Genomic DNA, 19,860 nt, shown 5'->3' with positions numbered 1-19,860 from the left:
AGTTTAAGTACTGGAAAAAAGCACATCCGTGGATATTTATAGAAGCCTCATGTATTGTAGAATTTCCAGAAGCTGATAAAAACCCAAATGTCTCTCGGCTGCTAAAGGTATCGACGCCTATAGTACAGCCCCAGCCACACGATACGCGCAACACGGACCAGGAACAGAGAACCGACCATGACGACGAAGAGAGCAAGGCTCGAAAGCACCATTCCGCGTGAGAAGAGTCGGACACAGAAGACTACGTCATGTGCGGAGCCATTTCTTCGACGTTCTGGAAAGGACCAAAGTGTAGTGACAGGAAGTAGCTGAGGAGTTAGTTACCCGGCCCCGGGTGTGGGGGGGCAATGGGACCACCGAGGGGCGCGAGGAGGTTCGGGGAACTGCTCTCTGTCTTAATCCTAGTGTTGGTCCAATGGTTGTATGCCAAACATTTAAAGAGACGGACTTTATTCCCTGTAAAGCCTACCTCGGTAATAAAAAATTAAAAAGCTCAACGTGAAGGGGAAAACAAAGACAAAGGGTAAAAAGCAGCTTTGTTCAGGCGAAAGTCACCGGTGTTTGAGAGCAGGGTGCAGTTCCCAGGGCAGCTGGGTCCGGCTTCAGCAGCTCAGGAGGAGGCTGTGCCGGAGGGGATGCTCAGTGGGCCTCTCACGAGCCCCCAGTCTCCCCATCCGAGGCCCGGGAGTGAGCAGAGGCGTACCTGTGCCCAAGGACGCCACACTGGCGCCCAGGGCTAGAGATTGGGCTGAGAACCTCAAAGAGACCCAGCTTCCAGCCTCGCCCGAATCTCCACGGCTCTGTGCCTTCCTCCTATTACCCTGGCGTTTGAAACTGCTCTGGACGTTTGTGTGGTCCTGGAAGGCTAGTTTGAAGAACAGATACCAGGGTTTTGCTGGAGGCGAGTTGGGTGGGGCAGAGCCAGGTGAGGTCCCGAGAGGAGGGGGACAAAAAGGCTCATCTTTCCGGGGAGTGTTTCTAAGCAGCGTGAAGCCGCTCGGTTTTACGATCTACCTGCAAAGCTGTTCTTCCTCCAGAGAGTCTCTTGCATCTGCCCGTCCCTGGCGTTTTCCTAGAATTCCACCTTAAGAGCTGGATGCACTCTCGGCCGGGGTCTCGCGCAGAGCAGTTCTGCTTACAGGATGACACGCTGCAGCTGGAGCCTGCGCACCCACATCTGGAAGCCACATGTCGGCCGCCGCCGTATAAAACGGCCCGGCCAGCAGGCCTCGGGCGACACTTCTTGCCAGGAGCCCAGGCAGCATGACCCTCGCTCCTCTGTGGGTGTTTCTGCCGCTGGTCGCCGTGGCCCGGGGCCAGTATGGCGACTACGGCTACCCGTACCAACAGTACCATGACTACGGCGACGACGGGTGGGTGAACCTGAACCGCCAGGGCTTCAGCTTCCAGTGCCCGCAGGGGCAGGTGGTGGTGGCCGTGAGGAGCGTCTTCAGCAAGAAGGAAGGCTCGGACCGCCAGTGGAACTACGCGTGCGTGCCCACGCCCCAGAGGCTGGGGCAGCCCACCGAGTGCTGGTGGGAGGAGATCAACAGGGCTGGCATGCAGTGGTAAGGGACACTGGGGACGCCGCTGCGTGTGGGTAAGGGGACGCTGCTGCACTTGGCCTGGGACAGTCACCACGTATCCCTCCCCCTTGGGGCTGCCTGGCCCTCAGGGAACAGCGCCCACGAACACCTGGGCCAGTCCTACTGGGAACCAGACCGCTGGGGCTCTGGGTGGGGCAAGCCAGCTACGGTTTCAGGACCAACCCCCAGGACAGGGGGGTGTCTGCGGCAGATGCGCTCCTCTGTGGTCCTGCGCCTTCCAGAAGCAGCCCAGCCCTCCGTGCACTCCAGGGACTAGTGTGGGTCTGTCCCGCAAAGGGTAAGCACAGAGATGGCAAATATTCGAGAGACGTGTAGCAATTTAACACTGTTGTGGCATCCGAATGGCACCGTGGCTCTGGAACCATGTATCTTTACTGATTCACAAAGGCATTGGCTTTGGGGGGAAGAGACAGCTAGACCCTGGCATAGATGGCTGGAGAAATGCTGATTTGGAGCAGTGAGTTGTGGGGGGAGAAGACAAGGCGAGGAGAGGCGGTATGAAAGAGCTCCCTCCTGCTGTTCCACGTGCTCTCTCGTTACTACATGAAGCGCCTTCCCTCTGTCCTGGAAAACAGCAAACCAGAAGCTGCGAGGGAGGCGGGCTGGTCTCACCTGCCGGGACTCGGCCACAGTCAGTGGCATGGACGAGGCCCCAGCCTGTGCTCCCCTGTGGAGTGTGACTGCCCAGCCCCCAAAGTGGTCGGGAGCCCATCCCGGTAGCAACTGACGGTCAGGCCGGGTGTTCACAGCTGCCTGGATGGAGGCGGGACCACCTGGACGGAGACGGGTGGGGTGGGGGTAGACCCCACCCAGGGAGGCAGATGCCCGGCTGACGTGCTCATGCGGTGTCATGGATTTGGGGGTGGTCACGCATGGAACCCTGGGGGTCACACCGCCAGCAGACAGAGCAGTCACGTGCCATCCAGGGGAAAGACGCTGATGGGCGGAGGGGCCAGGCAAGGGAGGGGACCTCTGCGTCATGTAAGTAGTGGCTGCTGGTTGAGCGCCACCCTGAGCGGGCACCACACCGAGGGGTCTGCGTGGGTTGTCTCACTTGATGCTCAGCTCAGATGTGGGGGCCACTTCCAGGTCAGACAGACAGGGGTCCAGAGATGGGGGTCCGCCGGCCGGGAAGTGAGGGGCCAGGATCTGGGCCCAGTGAGCATCAGGGCTCCACCACAGCTGCTGAGGGCCCACTGCCTTTGCCCTCTGTGGGCTCTGCCGGCAGAGCCCAGGCCGCAGGACAGGGTCAGCGCCGCAGAGCTGGACTCAAAGCCACAGGACTGGACTCAGGGCAGCGCTTGTCCTAGGGAGGGTCGGGGTCTGCAGGGTCACACCCAAGCCTTAGTCTGGAGGGCTGGGGACCAGCTTGGGTACCATGACTGGGGAGGGGCTCAGCCAGCCTGTGGAAGGGTGGGGAGATGGTCCCACAGGCAGTAGTGGGGGGCCCGTTACTGGGCTGGCCTCGTCCACTCCCACTGGCCCTGGTGAGCAGGCTTCATTACCCAACCCCTTGCTGATGGCTGTCTGGTCAGAGACCAGCCTGGCCTCAGGGGTGGACAGTCTCCAGCCACCCCCCCGAAACGGGGCCCACAGCCTGGCTTGGAGCCCAGGGATGACCTAGTTAAACTGCCCCTCCTGCCCGCCATCTAGGGGGTCTTCTATGGGAGGGGCCCTTTTCCAATGGCCCCTTTTGCAGCCACAGTCAAGGAGTGTTCAGAGACGGTTCCTCAGCCCCAAAGAGCTCTGGGCTCTGAGTCAGGAGCCCTGGTTTAGGATCCTGGTTCATGTGACCTTGGACCTGGGGTTCAGCCCCTCGGCTCCCGGCTCACTTGGAAAATGAACAGCCAGATAGGCACGGTCTCGGGGGACACGCCTCCCGCGCTCTGTGCTCTGCTTGGCCCCGAAAGTGCACTTGGATTTTTCCTGCACCCTGCTGCTCTCCTTCCTCTTTCTGTTTGGAGAAGGCACAGGATGTTTCCTTTTAAACCTGACAACTTGTGACTGGTTTGCCATTAACTCCCAAACAACTTGAAGAAAAGCGGCCAAGCCAGGGAGTGCGAATTGCATCATTTTGTTTGGCCGAGGGAGCTGCTGGCAGGCAAGACCTCCCTGCCCCTCCTCCTCTCCCACACCTTGGAGTGTGCAGAGTGCACGGGTCCCCCTCCCCCCTCGTCCCTGGACGGCACCCTCCCCCTTCACTAATGGCAGAGTCCAAAATGCACAACCATGAAAAAGAGCTGCTTCACAGTAGGACTCGGCTGCCCAGGGCCCATATCAGAGGGTTTTTTTTTTTTAAGGTAATTATTGCTTTGAGTTCAGACTCCAGTCCCAGGGAAAAGTCTGGGAGGAAAGAAACTGCTCATTGGCTGGGAAACAATTATCTCTTCCCGTCCAGGCTCATAATCTGGTCTGCGGGAAGAGTGGATGGTTTTGTGCGATTTGGCCGCCTTGTAAAACCAAATTAGCCTGCAGGTTTCTGTTACGAGGCAGGGGGAGGAGTCTTGAAATTCTGCAAGAAGCAGCCCAGCTCAATTCCAGGGCCAAGCAGAGCACAGAGTATGGGGGGGCGGGGGGTCCTTCTGGGATCACACAGTCGGACCAATCATTTCCCAAGATTTGACAGCAGAACGTGGCGTCTGCCACAGGCACTGGCTCCGTGGTGCACAGTCTCCAAAGGTGTTTCCGTCACGGTGGGGGCCGGAACTCGGCTGTCTGCCGTCTGCCCTGGTGGCTCTGTGGAAATCCAGGTTCTGAAGCGCGTGCGCTGGCTCAGCACCAGCAGCTGCCCAGGGGCATGACCTGGGTCCCAGGAGCAGCACCGCGCCACCCCAGGGCGTGCCACAGGTGCTGGGGGGTGGGGGGTGGGCACAGGCTGGGGGGCACCTGGGTCCTGCGTGGAACAAGGTGAGGCTGGAATTTTCTAAAGAGGGCAAGCTCTCGTGCGGTGCTAAAAGCTTCAGTCTCAGAATCCGGAAACTTGCTTTATACCTCCTGTTTCTGTCACCTTGTAGCTCTGTGGCCTTGGGTACTTGGGTCCTCATTCCAGGGGTGAAGGGGGGATGGGAGGGGGGGAGAAGAGGAGAGGAGAGGAGTGACTCCCATTTCAGAAGCTGTCGGGGCGCTACAGTGATGCTCCCAGGAGAAAGGCAGGAGACTCAGAAACAAACCGAAGCCTAAGCCAAACGCCTGTGAGGGGGTTAAGCAAAAGACAAAGGAAAAAACCCTCACAGACAGCAAGCACTGCGGGGATGACCAGAGGGAAAGGGGGTGGAGGAGGTGGGAGAGGGTAAAGGGAGATACACGGTGACGGGAAGAGACTCGACTAGGGGTGGCGAACACACAATACAGTGTACAGAGCGTGTGTACAGAACCACACAACAGAAATCTATGTAATTTATTCATGTCACCCCAATAAATTCGATACAAACTCTTTAAAAAGAGATAGTTTGATGTTCCCCGAATTTCAAAGCTAAAACCAATCACCATGAATGCTGTGGAAGCAACTAACAAGTGTCTGCTACAAAGAAGTTTGGTGATTACTGAAGAAATAAATAAACAAATTAACAAATAAATCACACGGGGGAGCTTTGCAAAAACAAGTCCTGGCCATGCTCGCGAGGATGGCAGGGTCACTCCTCCCACGGGGGGCTCGCTCTGTCTGGACTCTGGCCAGACGTCAGCCTCCCCGCCAGTGAGTGATGGCTGCGGAGTCAGGGCACCGCCCCGAGTGTGTGCGTGTGCTCACGTGTTCCTTTGCGTTATCCTGGAGTAACAGAGAGACGGTGAACCGGGGAGACAAACCCAGCGACCCCCAAACGGCAGCCCCACTGCGGCCTTCGGGCAAGTCCTGCCGCCCTCTACAGCTGTTTCTACCTCCAGCAAACCAAGTCCCCAGGCCTGCGCCCCTGAAACGAGGTGCCCTAAGCAGTCACTCGCTGACTCGTCTCCCACTGCCCGCTGGCCGGACCCAAGCATCAGGCACCGTGATGAATGCTTGGGAGCTGAAGATGACATCATCTTCCCCCTGCGAGGACTTCACCGTCTCCTGGGGTGATGAGCCACACGGGAGCATGACTTCCACGGCTGCTGCGTATCAGCCCCCCGAGACGGCCAGCGCGGGGCTTTACTGCGGGGAACTGCTCTCAGGAGGCGCGTGTGGATACACAGCTTCCTACGGACGGCAGACCCAAAGCCCACGGCGGCCTTGGCAGGGCAGGCTCACATCGCCGTGCGGACTACACGGAAGTGTGTAACAATGAACAATGAGTCAGGCATTAAAAGGCACCATTGCCTTATCTGGCCTTCACAAGAACTTCAATAAGTACGTGCTATCATACCCATTTTACAGATGAGAAACTGAGGCCATTACGGGGCATGGGTCCTGCCCAAGGTGAGCCAGCAGGGTAGTCCACACCCTGCTCCCCGCCTGAGCAGGGAGACAGACCCCAACCCACAAAGATCCCCCTCTGGAAAGGGTGGTTTCATCGGGTCAGCCGTGTGTACCACCAGACCCCCGGGGCAGGCTCTCCTAGCCCACCCGGGAGGGCAATGGGCCGGGAGCCGAGGAGGGCGGTTCTGCTCGGTGATCTGACTTGCCCCATCTGTTCTCAGGCCCGAGTGTGGAGTGTCCAAATAATCTTCACTGCGCGGCCTTATCTGGGGTGCTGTGTGAGAGAGTGACACACACGTTCCGCACAGGACCGTGGGGGCAGCTGCTGGGTTGACAGCAGCGGGGAATTCCTGGAACTTCATTTGCCTTCGGCCTGGGCGCCCCAGGCGTGAGGCCAGCGTATCTCGCTGTTTATTTTTACCTGTGGGAACCTACCCCCATGGGAACACTGTTCCCTGGGGCTGTCTGAGTGCCCAGGACAAACCAAAACAATGGGACACAGCTCTGGAGCCACAACAGGAACCTTCCGGAAGGGCTGATGCAGAGGACGGCAGGCTCTCAGGGACGGGAAGAGGGAGGCCGTGGCAAGTGTCTCTTCACACACACACACACACACGCACACGCACAGGCTTTGCTCGTGACCCTCAGAGCTTTCCACTGGCGTCCCCTCGTGCTCACGGCTAAAAGTCGCCCCACGGTCCCAGTCCCTAGGAGCCCGTTCCCATCAGGCCCGTGTGCCAGGTGGTGAGAGCCCCGATGGGACGTGAGCTGTGGCAGAGCAGAGAAGGCCAGAGTGACAGAGGCAGAGGTCTCCATTCACACCGTGGTCTGCACTATCGGTCTCCTGTGGCTGCTGGGACTACGTACAAGGCCTGGGCACAGGGCGTGTGGGCTGGCGTGCATGGCTGACCAAGGATGGAGCCCACCCCTCAGTTCTGCTCCCGATGCAGAAACACGGGGACAGAGACAGAAAAGCAGCTGAGAGCAAGTCTGTGGAGGGGGGAGTGAATTAAAACATTAAATGTACTGTATACCTGAATGTATACATGCACGAATGGATAAGTGGACAATAAATGAGTGAAAAGGACACAGGCTGTCTGGCCAGAGACATGAAATGTATTTAACGTCAGGGTCATCGTATCCACGCGATCCTTTCCAGTAACTGAAAATGAAATCCAGTCACCGATGGCTCTACAGTTCGAGTGTCAGCAAGGCCCCGCCCACCCAGCAGCGGCACAGGGTACTTCTTACTTTATCTGCGATGTTTTCTGGAAACTTATCTTTACTTGGAAAACAGGGCTGCGTTCCAGCAGCTGTCAGGCCGTGGCGCCCAGGCAGCTGCCCACCCTGCTCATGCTCATCGCCAGGCGGGCAGGGAGCGTGAAGAACCAGGGGCCGCTCGAGACCCATTCTGCCAGGGCTGTGAGATCTCACTCTGTGGGGCCCACTGTGGCCACTGGAGAACAGGACGGTCGTCGTCACAGAAAAGGCCGCAAGCCCTGAACCCCCCTGGGACTTGGGCAGGCACAGGAGACAGTGGTCTTGGAGACTGAACGGAGGGAGAAAGGATTATGTGGTTTGGAGCCAGCGCTAAGTGAGGAAGGCTCTGTGAAGATAAGCAGGGCTGATTTCCTAAGCTGGCAGCAGCCCAGGTTGAGCAAAAAAGTGACAATTCATGGGACCGCAGGGACCCGGGTGTGTGGACCAGAGAGGAGGGCGTGACCTTCTCTGAAGAATCAGACCTGGGCAGCTAGGGCAGGAAAGGGACCCAAGAGGGTGACCGAGGAGCTGGGTTGGCCTGGGCCCACTCTGCAGGAAGGCCTCCACCCTCCAAGACCCAAGATGGGCACGGGGGATAGAATTCCGACAACACTCTTCCTGGCCGCGTAGAGCCCGCAGGCCAGTCGGCGGCAGGAAGTCACCTGGATAAGCCGGGAAAACCTGGGCTGTGCCCCCAGCTCCCCCACACGGTCACGCTGGACAAACTGCTGTGTGCGCCAGGCTCTGCCTGCCGTGTGGGGTCCAGCCTTGTACTCAGCGCCCCGGGCTCTGCTCCTAACAGAAGTCAGGTTCATGCAAAGTTCATCCATTCTGGCATCTCTCCTTGTCTTCTTTTTATTTTAAATTCAAGGAAAATGAAATATATTATCTTCTCTTTTAAATGGCATGAATAGCGATACAATCTTGCGTTTGTAAGACTCTAGCTGCCCCCGTACCCATCCACTTATGCATTCTCCCATCTAACAATGTATCCTTTGAGGCCCATCAGGAGCAGCGTTCCCCAATTTCCTTCCGTTGAAAGGTTCTGAATCCTCTGAACGTGAATGGTGAGCACATGTGATCCCACAAATACAACCAAGTCTCTCTCATTTGCATAACCGTGGAGTAAATTGTCAGGAATCAAGGTCGGTGAGAGAGTGGCCTGACTCAGTCTTGGAGGGAACTGGGGTGCCAGGAAGGGGCCTGTCGGCGTGTCCCCATCACAAGTTCACTCGGGGCGTCCTCTCCTCTCCAGGTACCAGACGTGCTCCAACAACGGGCTGGTGGCTGGGTTCCAGAGCCGCTACTTCGAGTCGGTGCTGGACCGGGAGTGGCAGTTCTACTGCTGTCGCTACAGCAAGAGGTGCCCCTACTCCTGCTGGTGAGCCTTCGGCCCCACCGGGCCCCCTCCCAACTACCCAGCGGGCGGGGGGTGGGGTGGGGGAAGGGGCGGCGCTCCGGTCTGCGTTTCTGCCTTCGGCTAGGCCTGGAAAGGCAGCAGTTAGCACACAAAATGAATGAGTCAGCCAACCAATCAAATCAAAAAGCCAACCAACCGACCGAATGACTGACCAATAGAAAGGCTAGAATACTGTTCACACGGGGAGGGGCTCACAGTCCGTTCACCCAATGCTCCTACACTTTGGCAGAAAAACAAGCCAACAGAGCAAGGAAGTGACCCGCCCAAAGCCTCCCAGCTATTCCAGGGGCCTTCGAGCTCCCGTCCCTTCCCTCTGTCACGCTCACTTCTCATCAAGCCTGAGGCTGCCGGACCTGATTGAGAACCACCTTGGCCTGCAGACCTTCTAGGAGGAAACCAACCCCACCCCAGGCCCGAGTGGCTAACAGAGCAGGCACTTTTGGACACATAACAGAGAGCCTGGCGTTTTCTAGAGCAATCCAGAGTCCCAGTCCGTGAATTTCTGTTCATCCTCACTCTCTGGGCAGATGCCAAATGTCCCCCACCAGCTGTCACACTGACTGGGAGAAGGGGTGTATATTTATTTTCCCTGATAACTGACCCTGGGTGTTGACAACGCAACTTGTTCCCCCCCCCCCCCCAACACCCGCCTTCGGCCTGCAAACGAGCCAGGCATCTCTGCCCTGGACAAGGGAATTCAAAAGTGTGGACGTTTGAAGGTTGGCTCACTTAAGTGACTTATCTCTACGGGGTGATGCTCGGAAGGGCAGCCTCCTGGGTTATGGGTATCCTCTGGGACCAGGCAGCCGTACTCTAGGACACCCAGGGGGGCATCACAGCTCTGGGGACAGGCGGCTCCGAAAGCTTAGCATTTTTCTGGTAAATTCTGAGCTGAAAGGCAGCTGATGTCGGCGGCTGGTGATGGAACAGGCACCTCCCCCAGCTCTCCAAACTGCTTCCACCAAACAGTTCTACCCACGGGCCACAGAGCAGCACGGCCAGGGTGTGGGCTGGGACTGTGAATCAAAGACCCAGGGACTTCCCATTGGGGGTACAGTGGAAAGGGGGGAGACGGAAAAGGGGTACAGTGGGAGGTTTCTCAGCAAGAAACTTGAGCCCAAGTCTCCGCCTTGACCCTCCTCCCTCCCTCCTCTTCCCACTGTACCCGGGTCACCTCCAGAAAGTCACTTTACTCTCTAAGGAGTCTCAAGTCCCTCACCTAAAACGACGACCACCTTTCCCAGTTGTCACAATCTGATGAAAGCTACAGACCTCGTCTTCACGAAAAATAAAATGCACCCAAGCACGTCCACACCCATTTCCAGAGACTGCCAGGGCGCGCTGGGCGGAGAGCTGAAACTCTCAGGATGGGGAGACCTTTGAGGGCGCACTGAGCCCTCGGGACATCTTGGCTCCAAAGGCACTTTTGCGAAGAGCGGCCCAGATGCCCGGGACGGCTTTCAGAGACAGGTCCAAGGTTTGGAAGATGGGCCCCCATGGGAGGAGGCAGCAGGCAGGAGGAGCCTGTGACCTCAGGGCCTTCTGGAATCTTCCCTTCCCGACGCGCTGACAGGCTGACACTGCCACAGTGAAACGTGCCTCCCTGTGTCACGGGACAGGAAAAGCCAGTTAGAGTGAAGTAAATCACCTCAAAGAGCAAGAAACAAGCCAGCACTCAGTGAGCTGATCCATCACCAAGTCAGGAAGACTGGCCCCTCAGCTGGGCTACGGAGGGGTATGCCAGGGTTGGGGTACAGTGGGGTCTCTGGTGGCAAGACTGACCCCTAGCTTTGGTCGGAGACGGTGTGCCCACCCTCCTCCCGCCACTCATCCTTCCTCACTCTAACCCTTGACCCGGACGTGTCTCGGATGGTCAAGGATGGGGGAGGGGAGGAGGAGGAATCACTCAGAAAGCCACAGCAGAGCCGTTACTCAGAAGCGCATCCCACCAAGCAAGGTTCCGCTCGGCCGCCTCTATTTCTGGTTGCCTGGTGTCAGGAATGCTACCATGGTTACCAACGACAATGGTACTTTTTCAAAGGGAAACTCAGGGCAGCAGCAGCAAGGCGCAACTGCAGTGCGCCCCCTGGAACACAGCTCATGACACCGTCCCACTGGTGCGTCTGGACACGCCGGCGGCCGGCACTTCCAAACGGCCTGAGTCACCACATTCTACGTCTCACTGATTTGAACGAAGCCTCTGGGGCGCAATCAGGTCTTATTTCTTCAGCGTCTCAGCATCTCGCCTGGCACCACGTGGCCCATTTGTAAATCTCTGGAATGTGGAAGTGGCTGTGGCGGGCACCGAGGGACAGTCACCATGGTGAGAGCAGACACGACTACCATGACGCTCTGTGCTTGAAAAGGACTTATTTCACAGCCACGGTTTCCTCTGATCCTCCTGCCAGTCCTCTGGAGCGAGACCGGGCTTCATGCACTTCCCACGGTGCATGCCACTGGCCCTTCCGCGGGAACCTCCCCTCCCCCACCCCACCCCCGGAAGCTGGGCACGTGGGGGGGGGTGTTTTTCTCTTCCACTTGGAGGGCCGGCCGGGGTGCAGCCGGGAGCGGACACTGTTGGGAACTAGCTAAGCGAGCACCCACTGTCCGCACTGGGAAGCGTTTGGGGATTCAGAATTAGCCCCACTCTGTGCAGGGGAAAAACAGCCACCCAACCAGCTCCCAGACACGGGGGACTTTCTTTGTTCGCTGGGACCCAAGGGGCTGATCTCACTTCGCTCTGGATGTTACGGCATGACTCGATTCTGGCGAGAAAGCGACTCCCCGATAGGTGGTGGCGTGCCGGCTGGACACACACGTCCGTGCGGATGTATTATTTATGTAGGAGAATTTGAGTTCTTAGTCCAGTCGGCCATTGGCAAACCACTAACCCATGCTGCTGAGGAAGCCACAGGCCTTTGGAGACTGTTTGTAAAGCGCCCCCTGGTCTCCGGACATCCCTCCCTCGTGCCCAGGTCGTCCTGGCTGGGACTGCGGGTGCCAGGAACCGACCGTTCCTCACTGCGCGCCCATTTTCTTTTCTAAGTTCTTCTCAGATCTGTGGTCTTTCGTTGGGTTCATTAGATAACACGTTTTGACCCCCCAAAGTAACGTCCTTCCTCAGAATCAACACAGGTGACTTTCCGTTTTTCCTTCCGCCCTGAGAGTCTCTGACCCCAGAACACTGCGTCCTCCCGGGCCTGTCTCCCTTCTCCCGACGCTCAGGACAGAAGCCCAAGAACAGATTTTCCAGGCTCTCCACAGCCCCAGCCAACAAAAACAACGACAGAATCTATTCGTCAGAACGTTTTCCTCCTCTCTCCGCCCCAAGCCCAGCATCAAAGTTGATCTTTAACTCCCACTCTGCCGTTCAGATTCTAATGCAAGGCGGGGAGTGTGCAGGACCCTTCCCTGGGAGACCTGGCGGGAACCAGCATGGCCGGACAGGCCCCTCCGTGGCGGGCTGTGACACGTAGCTGAGCCTTCTACAATATAAATCTTCAAAACGCTGCAAGAGGAAGACAGGAGCGAAGGAGTTCTTTCTCACACCCGCAGGGTGCGGGGTCTCTCTGCAGAGAGGGGGCCTTTGGTGGCTGCAAAGGTGTTGGCCGCTCGGTCCCTCCTGGCAAATTCCCCAGGCACTTTGGGGGAAGCCAAGGTGGCCGTCCCTCTGAGGGTGCTTTCCTCTGCGCAGAACTGTGTTTGGGGTTTATTTGTCTCACCTCTGCAAAAATTATTCAAACAGGTTCTGCCGCAGTACCCGGCGGGGACGCCGGGCCCCTGGGAAGTGGGTCTAACCAGACTCATTCGCACTCCCCGGACCTTACCTGGAGGGGCAGCACGGAAGGGGGCGGATCGCAAGCTGCCTGCTTCCTTAAGAAACGTCTCAATGGTTTGCCTGTCGGAAAGGGACAGCCTCCTCTCTTTAGCCGGGTGGGGAATGCAGGCCACCCAGTGATGTTTCTCCCCCGCTCAAATCAATAAAAAACATCCTCAGGTGAGGTTTAAAATCAATCAATCAATCAAAAGTCCTGGAAAATATTTTGTGTTCCCAGCAAGTGAGGAAAACATCTCCTGCCCCATCTCCCTGAATCCTGACTTGCATTATTCACATTCTGGACCAAATCCGTTTCTCTGGGTGAAGGGCGGTCCGCATGAGGCCCTGCCAGGTCCACGTTGGAGTCATTGACCATTTTCCCTATGAAGAGGGGGTCCAGGTCCCGGGTTTCTCCAGGGGCTCAGAACAGACTTCTGAATGGCAGAGCCTTGCCTCCCTGGGTGACCACGGTGAGCAGGACCTCATGGGATCCACCTGTGTGGGCCTCGGCCTCCTGACCGAGCGTGGTCGTGTCTCGAGAAGGAAAGCTCAGGGAACAAGGACCACGGCCCAGGGTGGGGAGAGGAGCGGTCCTGGACCAAGAGAGTGGGGTCGGGGCTCTCGCCACGGGGCTTGCTGCATCAGGAGACCCTCCGGCTTCCCCACCAGTCTTTTCGCCGTCTCAAGACAGTCCTCATGCTCTGAAGTCTTCACGGGAAAGAGCGTCCGTCACCAACACACAACGACCCGGTGAACCAGAACCAGACAAACTGCCGACCCTCACTAAATGTCGTTCCCAGTAAAGAGACTTCCAAAGAAGTTGGACCCAAGAAGGAACACACCAAGGCACATCATAATTTCATTAGCCAAGACCAAAATGAAGGAGAGGATCCTAGAAGCATCAAGGGATAAGGGGACAGTCACCTACAAAGGAGTACCCATCAGACTGACAGCGGATTTCTCAAAAGAGACCTTACAGGCAAGAAGGGGCTGGAAAGAAGTATTCCAAGTCATGAAATCCAAAGACCTACAGCCAAGATTGCTTTATCCAGCAAAACTTTCATTTAGAATGGAAGGACAGATAAAGTGCTTCTCAGATAAGGTCAAGTTCAAGGAGTTCATCATCACCAAGCCCTTATTATATGAAATGCTAAAGGGACTTATATAAGAAAAAGAAGATGAAAAATGTTAACAGTGAAAGGACAGCAAACTCACAGTTATTCACAACCACACCTAAAACAAAAGCAAACCAAGAGGACAGCTAGATCAGGAGTGTAACCATAGAAATGAAGAACACATGGAGGGTTAGCAACAGGGGGGTGGGGGGAGGAGAAGGGGGGGAGAAGGCACAGAAAATAGCATAGAGGGTAGGTAGAAAATAGATAGGGGGGAGGGCAAGAATAGTGGGGGAAATATAGAATCTAAAGAACTTGAGACACGTGGTTATAAACTAAGGGGGGAGAATGGTGGGGGAGGGAGTGTGCAGGTGGAGGGGAATGAAGGGGGGAATGGAACAACTGTAATGGTATAATAAATAAAATATATTTAAAAAATAAATAAATAAACAAACAGTAAAAAAAATAAAAATTAAAAATAAATGTTGTTCCCCAAGAAGCCTCTGGGGGAGGCAGCGCAGGCCTCGGGGGACCCGGTTCACCCTGGAAGGGCTGTTTGGGTCCTGAAGACCCCCAGTGGTGACCCCCTCACGAGAACTAGATTCATCTCACCCTCCCCACCGGGAGGCCCAGGTGGACGTAATCCTGGAGGAGAAAGGAGAAGCCACGGCAAATTGCTCGTGATACTCTGACCACGGACCAGCACGTCACATGCATTTGTACGGGTCCCGATGGTGACCCCATAAGGGAGCTTCTCTCTTCTCCGGTCCAGGAAGCTGAGGTTGAGGGGCTCCCCCAAAGCCATCTGCTCACTCAGCGGACAGTCACTGTGTCCTGGGAACTGCCCTGGTGCTGGAGACACCAGGGGGCTCAGGCAATCGTTGGGAGTTCACGTTTTCTTTCGCATTTTCCCAGCACTCTTTTGACCGTGACTCACAGGGAAAAATGCAGATTAAACAACCACAGGACACGTGCATCCTACAGACACACACAGATACTCGTGTGTGCAACAGAGATTTTACTCACACACCCAAGAACTTGTCCTTGGTGCGTGTGACACACTCACCGGTGCCCTCCCCTCTATTTCTTCTTTTCTAAAGCTCAGGTGACAATAACCAATCAAATTGGTTTCCTGAGCCGCTGATGAGCCACGCCCCGGTTTAAAACCCGTCATTCTAGCCGACTCGAAGGCCATGAACTGATACTGATATCGATCAGTATTTCCTCGAGTTCCAGGCGTCTTTTTCAGGGTACAGTTTCACGGCAGGAAGCTGTTCCTCTCTTTCACAGCCTGGGGCCGGGCAGGGCGGTCGAGGTCACCTCCCTCGGTCTGGGTCCCGCATGGTGTTCAGAGGCCTCCCCTCCTTCAGAGCACATCCCCCGATCGCCCCCAGCAATGACGGTTTCTCTTTCCTCTCACCCTCTGTTCCTCCCCCGAAGGATGACGACAGAGTACCCCGGCCACTACGGTGAGGACATGGACATGATTTCCTACGACTACGATTACTACATGCGAGGGGCAGCCACCACGTTCTCCGCCGTGGAGAGGTGAGCGGCACCCCCCCCCCCCGGGCTGGGGGTCCGAGGGTCTGGGCGTGCGAGGGGCTGGGGGCGAGCTCCACCCAGGGACCACGTCTGTGGGAATTCCCATCAGGGGGTTCACTGCCATGGGTTCCCAGGTGGTCTGGGATGAGCTGAGACACTGACTGGGCGGTGGGAGGCAATGGAAGTTAACATCCTCATAGACACGTTGGGCGGAGTAGCTCGCCCTTGGACGGAGTAGCTCGCCCTTGGACGTGAGGACAAGTCCAGCCTGCTCCACAGCGGGAAGTCCTCTCATCGGTCCTCCCCCTTGAGGGTCTAAACTCTTCCCTGCACTCCGTTTCAAAAAGCACGTTTTCTCTCCAAACTTCAGGAGGAAAGGGCAGAAATGGTGGAAGGCATCCTCACACCACCCTGGCCCCACGCTGGGTGGTCGGATGGGAGACGGGGGTGGGCAGGGCTCTAGAGAGAGGAAGCACAGTGACTTACCCACCACAGCTACAAGTGGTGGAGGAAAATGTTAATCAGCTAGAAAATAGCCCTCACTCCTCACCCCTGTTCTCTCACAATCAGCTGCCCGATCCCACCTTCAATAACATCGAAATGACACAACAGAAAGAGAACAAGGATTCTTCTCCCTGCAGAAAGAGAGAGAGGTGTGGGGAAATTCAGGTGTTAAAAGGTTGAGGTGACCGACTTTTAGTCAGGTGAGAACCACTTTACCCAGCAAATGAATTTTGGAAACATTACCGATGCACATTTCACAAACAGAACAAAATGTACCTTAACTCATGAAAGTATGGGCGATGATGAGGTTGAGTATGACTTATCTTTGGTGAAGATGTATGTTTTTAAATAAAATGACATCTGATCTAACCAAAGGACCTTATTCAGTAAAGCCCACAATTTTAAAACAAAAAAAAAGAAAAAGAAAACAACAAATACAACCCAAAAACCAAGCATTAATTAGCTCTAAAAAGGCCTCCTGGACAAACGCCTTTATGTTTCACTCACAGGACAACTCCTCAGTGTTACTCATTCATCATTTTTATTTTAGATGCATGTTTCACTAGTTTAGTTACATAGTTTCGAGAAGTAGCAAATCAGGAAATGAACAGGGAAGAGAGCGCCTAGAATGGAAACTGGCTTCCTCCGGCAGGAAAGGAAAAGTAGCGGAATGAGAGAGAGAGAGAGAGAGAGAGAGACACACACACACACACACACACACACACACACACACAAATGCATTTAAGAAAGAGAGAGAGAGGAAAGGCCTTGGGACCCAGAGACCCAGGAAGCCTGGTAATGCTATGCGGCCCCGAAGGGCAACGCAGGGCAGCAGCAGAGCCAGGGCCCCGTACTCCAGGGACGTCACCGAGAACACTGGCTCTGTGTTCCCTGTGTACGAAGGCAGGCAAATGACAGTCAAGGAAGGTTACCGTCTACAATGACTGCAGAATAAACGTCGTCTGGCAGGTGAAACATGCCCTCCCCACCAGGGGGACGTTTTCAGTGGGGGGAGGCTAACCCAGAACCTTGGAAAGCTGAGCTACTTTGCCACGTTTTGGTTCAATGCTCCCGCACACAGGCCACTCGGCTGCTGTGGCTGACAGCCGGCCCCTGAACCACCCACCACTTGAGTTCCACTGTCAGCCCCCCACTCCCTGTGGGTACAGGGGGGCACGATCTTTCCTCCATGTGCAGGCAGGCATAGGGGTGCTCGGCCTGGGCACCACCACCTGACCTCTGGGACTGGGTAAGTCTGCGTTGTGGGAGCCTGCCCCGAGCATCCCAGGGGTGCAGCAGCACCCCTGAGCCCTACCCACCACGGGGAGATGGCGCCAGCAGCCTCCCCTCCCCCACAGTGGTGACGACTAAAAACCGCAGGTGAGGAGACCTCCAGGACTCCTAGCCTCACACGGCGTCCCTCACAGACACGTCCTCCGAGAGCAAAGCAGGACAAGTGTCCCTTGAGACCCTCACCTCTCCGAGGGTGGCTCACCGCTGTCCCCCGCGGCACCTCTCTGCCTGACCGTGCTGTCTGCCTCTCCCCACAGGGACCGCCAGTGGAAGTTCATAATGTGCCGGATGACCGACTACGACTGTGAATTCGAGAATGTTTAGACTCCCAGCAGACCAGATTCAGGCAAGGGGCGGGGTGGGGCGTGGGCAGGACGGCCACCTCCACTAACGTCGGCTGGATCCTGAGAGGCCCCTGCCACCGTCCCTTCTCCGCTTCCTAGGCCTCCCTGACTAGTATCACACCTGTAATCAGACCCACAACGGAAGCTCGATTCTCACTTTCAACCTGTCCACACCAACCATTGTGCAGGACTGACCATGGCTTTCCCGCATGCACGCGTGCACGCTCACGGCCGGGCCGGGCGCCTGGTTGGAGCTACCCTGGGTGGAGGGGCAGCATGAAGGGCAGGCGGAGGCAGTGGCTCTGCTGATCGGAAGCCAGGGTCCTCGGCGGGGAGGGGCACACTGCTCCCCGCCCAGGGCATAACTGTCTGGGAAGTTCAGTGCACAGCTCTGCTCTGGGGGTGAGGACCCTGGGAGGAGAACTGGGAAGCGGGTGAGGGGATGGTTTGGGGGTGGAACTGAAGGACAGGGTTGGAAGAGTTTCCTGGGGGAAGAGGCTGTCAGATGAGGCCAGAGAACTGGACTCGGGCGAGTGCCCCGGTAGGAAGGAGAGCCTGCGGGTTGCGTTGGGAAAGGGGAACAGGTTTGAGTCGCCGGCACCTGGAGGTGCAGCCAGGACCTGGGAAGGCTAGGTCCTGATTTTCTGGAAGGCAAAGGCTGCCCTGAGGGTCCACTCTGCTTCTCTGCGTAGTTCAGGGGGGTCTTTGGCACTATCTTCCCCCCCCCCTCGATGTGTCTGTCCCCAGCCCTGTGTACTCTCTCCATTATAAAAGGAATAAAAAAAGTAACATTCACTACGCTGCAAATGAAGTTGCAGTTCTTTGCTCTCTACCCCTCCCCTTTCCGGTCACTCATCCATCTTTTCAGAAAGCGGTGCCCCGCAGGGGGATGCATGCAAAGCACTGCGCCAGGTGCGGGAAGACAACCAGGGCAATGACAGAGGCTGGCTAGGAAAGCCAATCAGCACAGCAGACCTGCTGCGTGCCTTCGCTGGTGACTGGACAAAGGGTGGACCCGCACTTCCCCGCCCTTGCATTGAGCCTGACTGGTCCTCAGTGCCCTTCAGCCCGCCTCACAGGGTCCACAGTCTCACAGGGACCCACAACTAGGTGGACCCTGAAGACACAGGTGCTGAGGAGGCCGCGTCTCCGCTTGACCCTGAAGGACAGTAGGACTCCTGCACCCCTCACCCTGCACCCCAATACCAGGCCCAGACGTCCTCTCTCCAACCTGGCCCTTCAACCACACACCTGACACCCGGTCTTTGTGACCGATGGCTTTGACCCAGACACGAAAGTCAACTGTTAGTTCCCTTAGAAGACTGTATTCTCACAAAACCATTAGTGAATTCGTTAACTTAAAAAAAAAATCTTAAAATCCAGGTGTTTCCTGCTTGCATGGTTATTTCTTGCTTGCCATGTATGTAGTCAGAGAGCTGCCCTGTCTCTCACTGGTCCCTTCTCACCCTCCTAGATTCTTGTCCCCTGTCTATGGGGACAAGGCAGCCCGTGCCCGAACAAGTGAGCACACACCCGAGGCCACACAGTCATCCACGGTCCTTACACACCTCGGTCAGTTTCACCTTGGCCACGTCCGTTTAGCTCTGTGAAATTAAGGCGCTCGGTGGTTTAATTTCACGGAAGCAGGACCTGAGCCTGCAGAGGAAGTCACCACTCTGGGATGCAGAGTCCCTGGGGTAAGGACAACCCCCTAAAAACCAGTGCCAGGACCTACCATTAGCTCGCAATCGAGTCCCTTGTAAAGCAAGGGCAGGAAAACGCACCCAGCTCAGAAGACCTTCTAAAGAAGGTGACTAATGCATTCACTCGGAGCCCGGATATTCATGGGACCTGCACCTTCTCCTGGAATGGAATATACATTTCTCCCGAAAGCTGGAAACTTACCAACAGTCCCCTGTTACTGCTGAAACCTATTTCTCAGATTCCACTGAGCTTGCGAATCAGCCTCTGGACCAGCAGAAAGTGCTAAGAGAAATACTCTGAAACGCTCATTGGGATAGCGTTTGGGTTCTATCATTCCTGTTCATCATGTCTTCACCTTTTCTCCCCCCACCCCTTTTAAAACCATCACCATTGGTGGTGTTAGTGACCTACACAGAAAAGTCATTTAAATCTCAGGAACAAAGTCACCGGCTGCCGAGCAAGCAGTTCTACCCTGGGAACGAGTTCCGGCGGAAAGGAGAGCGTGTGGTGGCTTCGTGGGGAGGAGGACATGCCGTGACCAGAGTCTTTCATGTCACCGGCCCCCTGGCACACTGGGATTTAACAGGTGGCATTGCATGTCCTCTCCCCACCTCTCCCAGGCAGTCACTCAGTCACAGGGCCATTGCGACACGAACATTCCCAACTTCCTCGTCCCCTCGCCCAGGCCCTACTTGCCCCCCAGGCTGAGCTGGCAGCCAGCTTCCTCGGGAGCCCCTCTGCGTCTCTCCGCCCGGCCGCATCCTTCCCGCGCCCCCTCGGGACCCCGTGTCTGTGTGCTCACCCCCCCTCCCCAGGGCAGGGGGTCCGTCTCTCTCGTTCGCTGGTAGACCAGCAAGG

The 19,860-nt window shown here is 56.4% G+C and overlaps 1 protein-coding gene across 1 annotated transcript; it reads left to right on the top strand.

Moving 5' to 3' along the window:
- The first annotated feature begins 1,217 nt into the window (after window positions 1–1,217).
- DPT (dermatopontin) lies at window positions 1,218–18,098 on the top strand. The gene is made up of 4 exons (XM_037035158.1): window positions 1,218–1,568; window positions 8,516–8,641; window positions 15,053–15,160; window positions 17,212–18,098. Exons 1-4 carry the CDS (start codon window positions 1,264–1,266, stop codon window positions 17,276–17,278), a joined length of 606 nt encoding a protein of 201 aa, XP_036891053.1. The 5' UTR covers window positions 1,218–1,263; the 3' UTR covers window positions 17,279–18,098.
- Window positions 18,099–19,860: the final 1,762 nt, after the last annotated feature.

Source organism: Sturnira hondurensis, unplaced genomic scaffold, assembly GCF_014824575.4.
Source record: "Sturnira hondurensis isolate 20B ecotype Veracruz unplaced genomic scaffold, ASM1482457v3 Scaffold0022215, whole genome shotgun sequence".
NCBI classification, from domain to species: Eukaryota; Metazoa; Chordata; class Mammalia; order Chiroptera; family Phyllostomidae; genus Sturnira; species Sturnira hondurensis.
This window is presented reverse-complemented; position numbering and strand designations above follow the sequence as displayed.

Excerpts from the sequence above, each read along its gene's own strand:
- DPT (XM_037035158.1), top strand. The coding sequence starts at position 1,264 with ATGACCCTCGCTCCTCTGTGGGTGTTTCTGCCGCTGGTCGCCGTGGCC. Across the intron at positions 8,642-15,052 it reads AGGTGCCCCTACTCCTGCTG|GATGACGACAGAGTACCCCG; the intron begins GTGAGCCTTCGG and ends CCTCCCCCGAAG. Across the intron at positions 15,161-17,211 it reads ACGTTCTCCGCCGTGGAGAG|GGACCGCCAGTGGAAGTTCA; the intron begins GTGAGCGGCACC and ends CTCTCCCCACAG.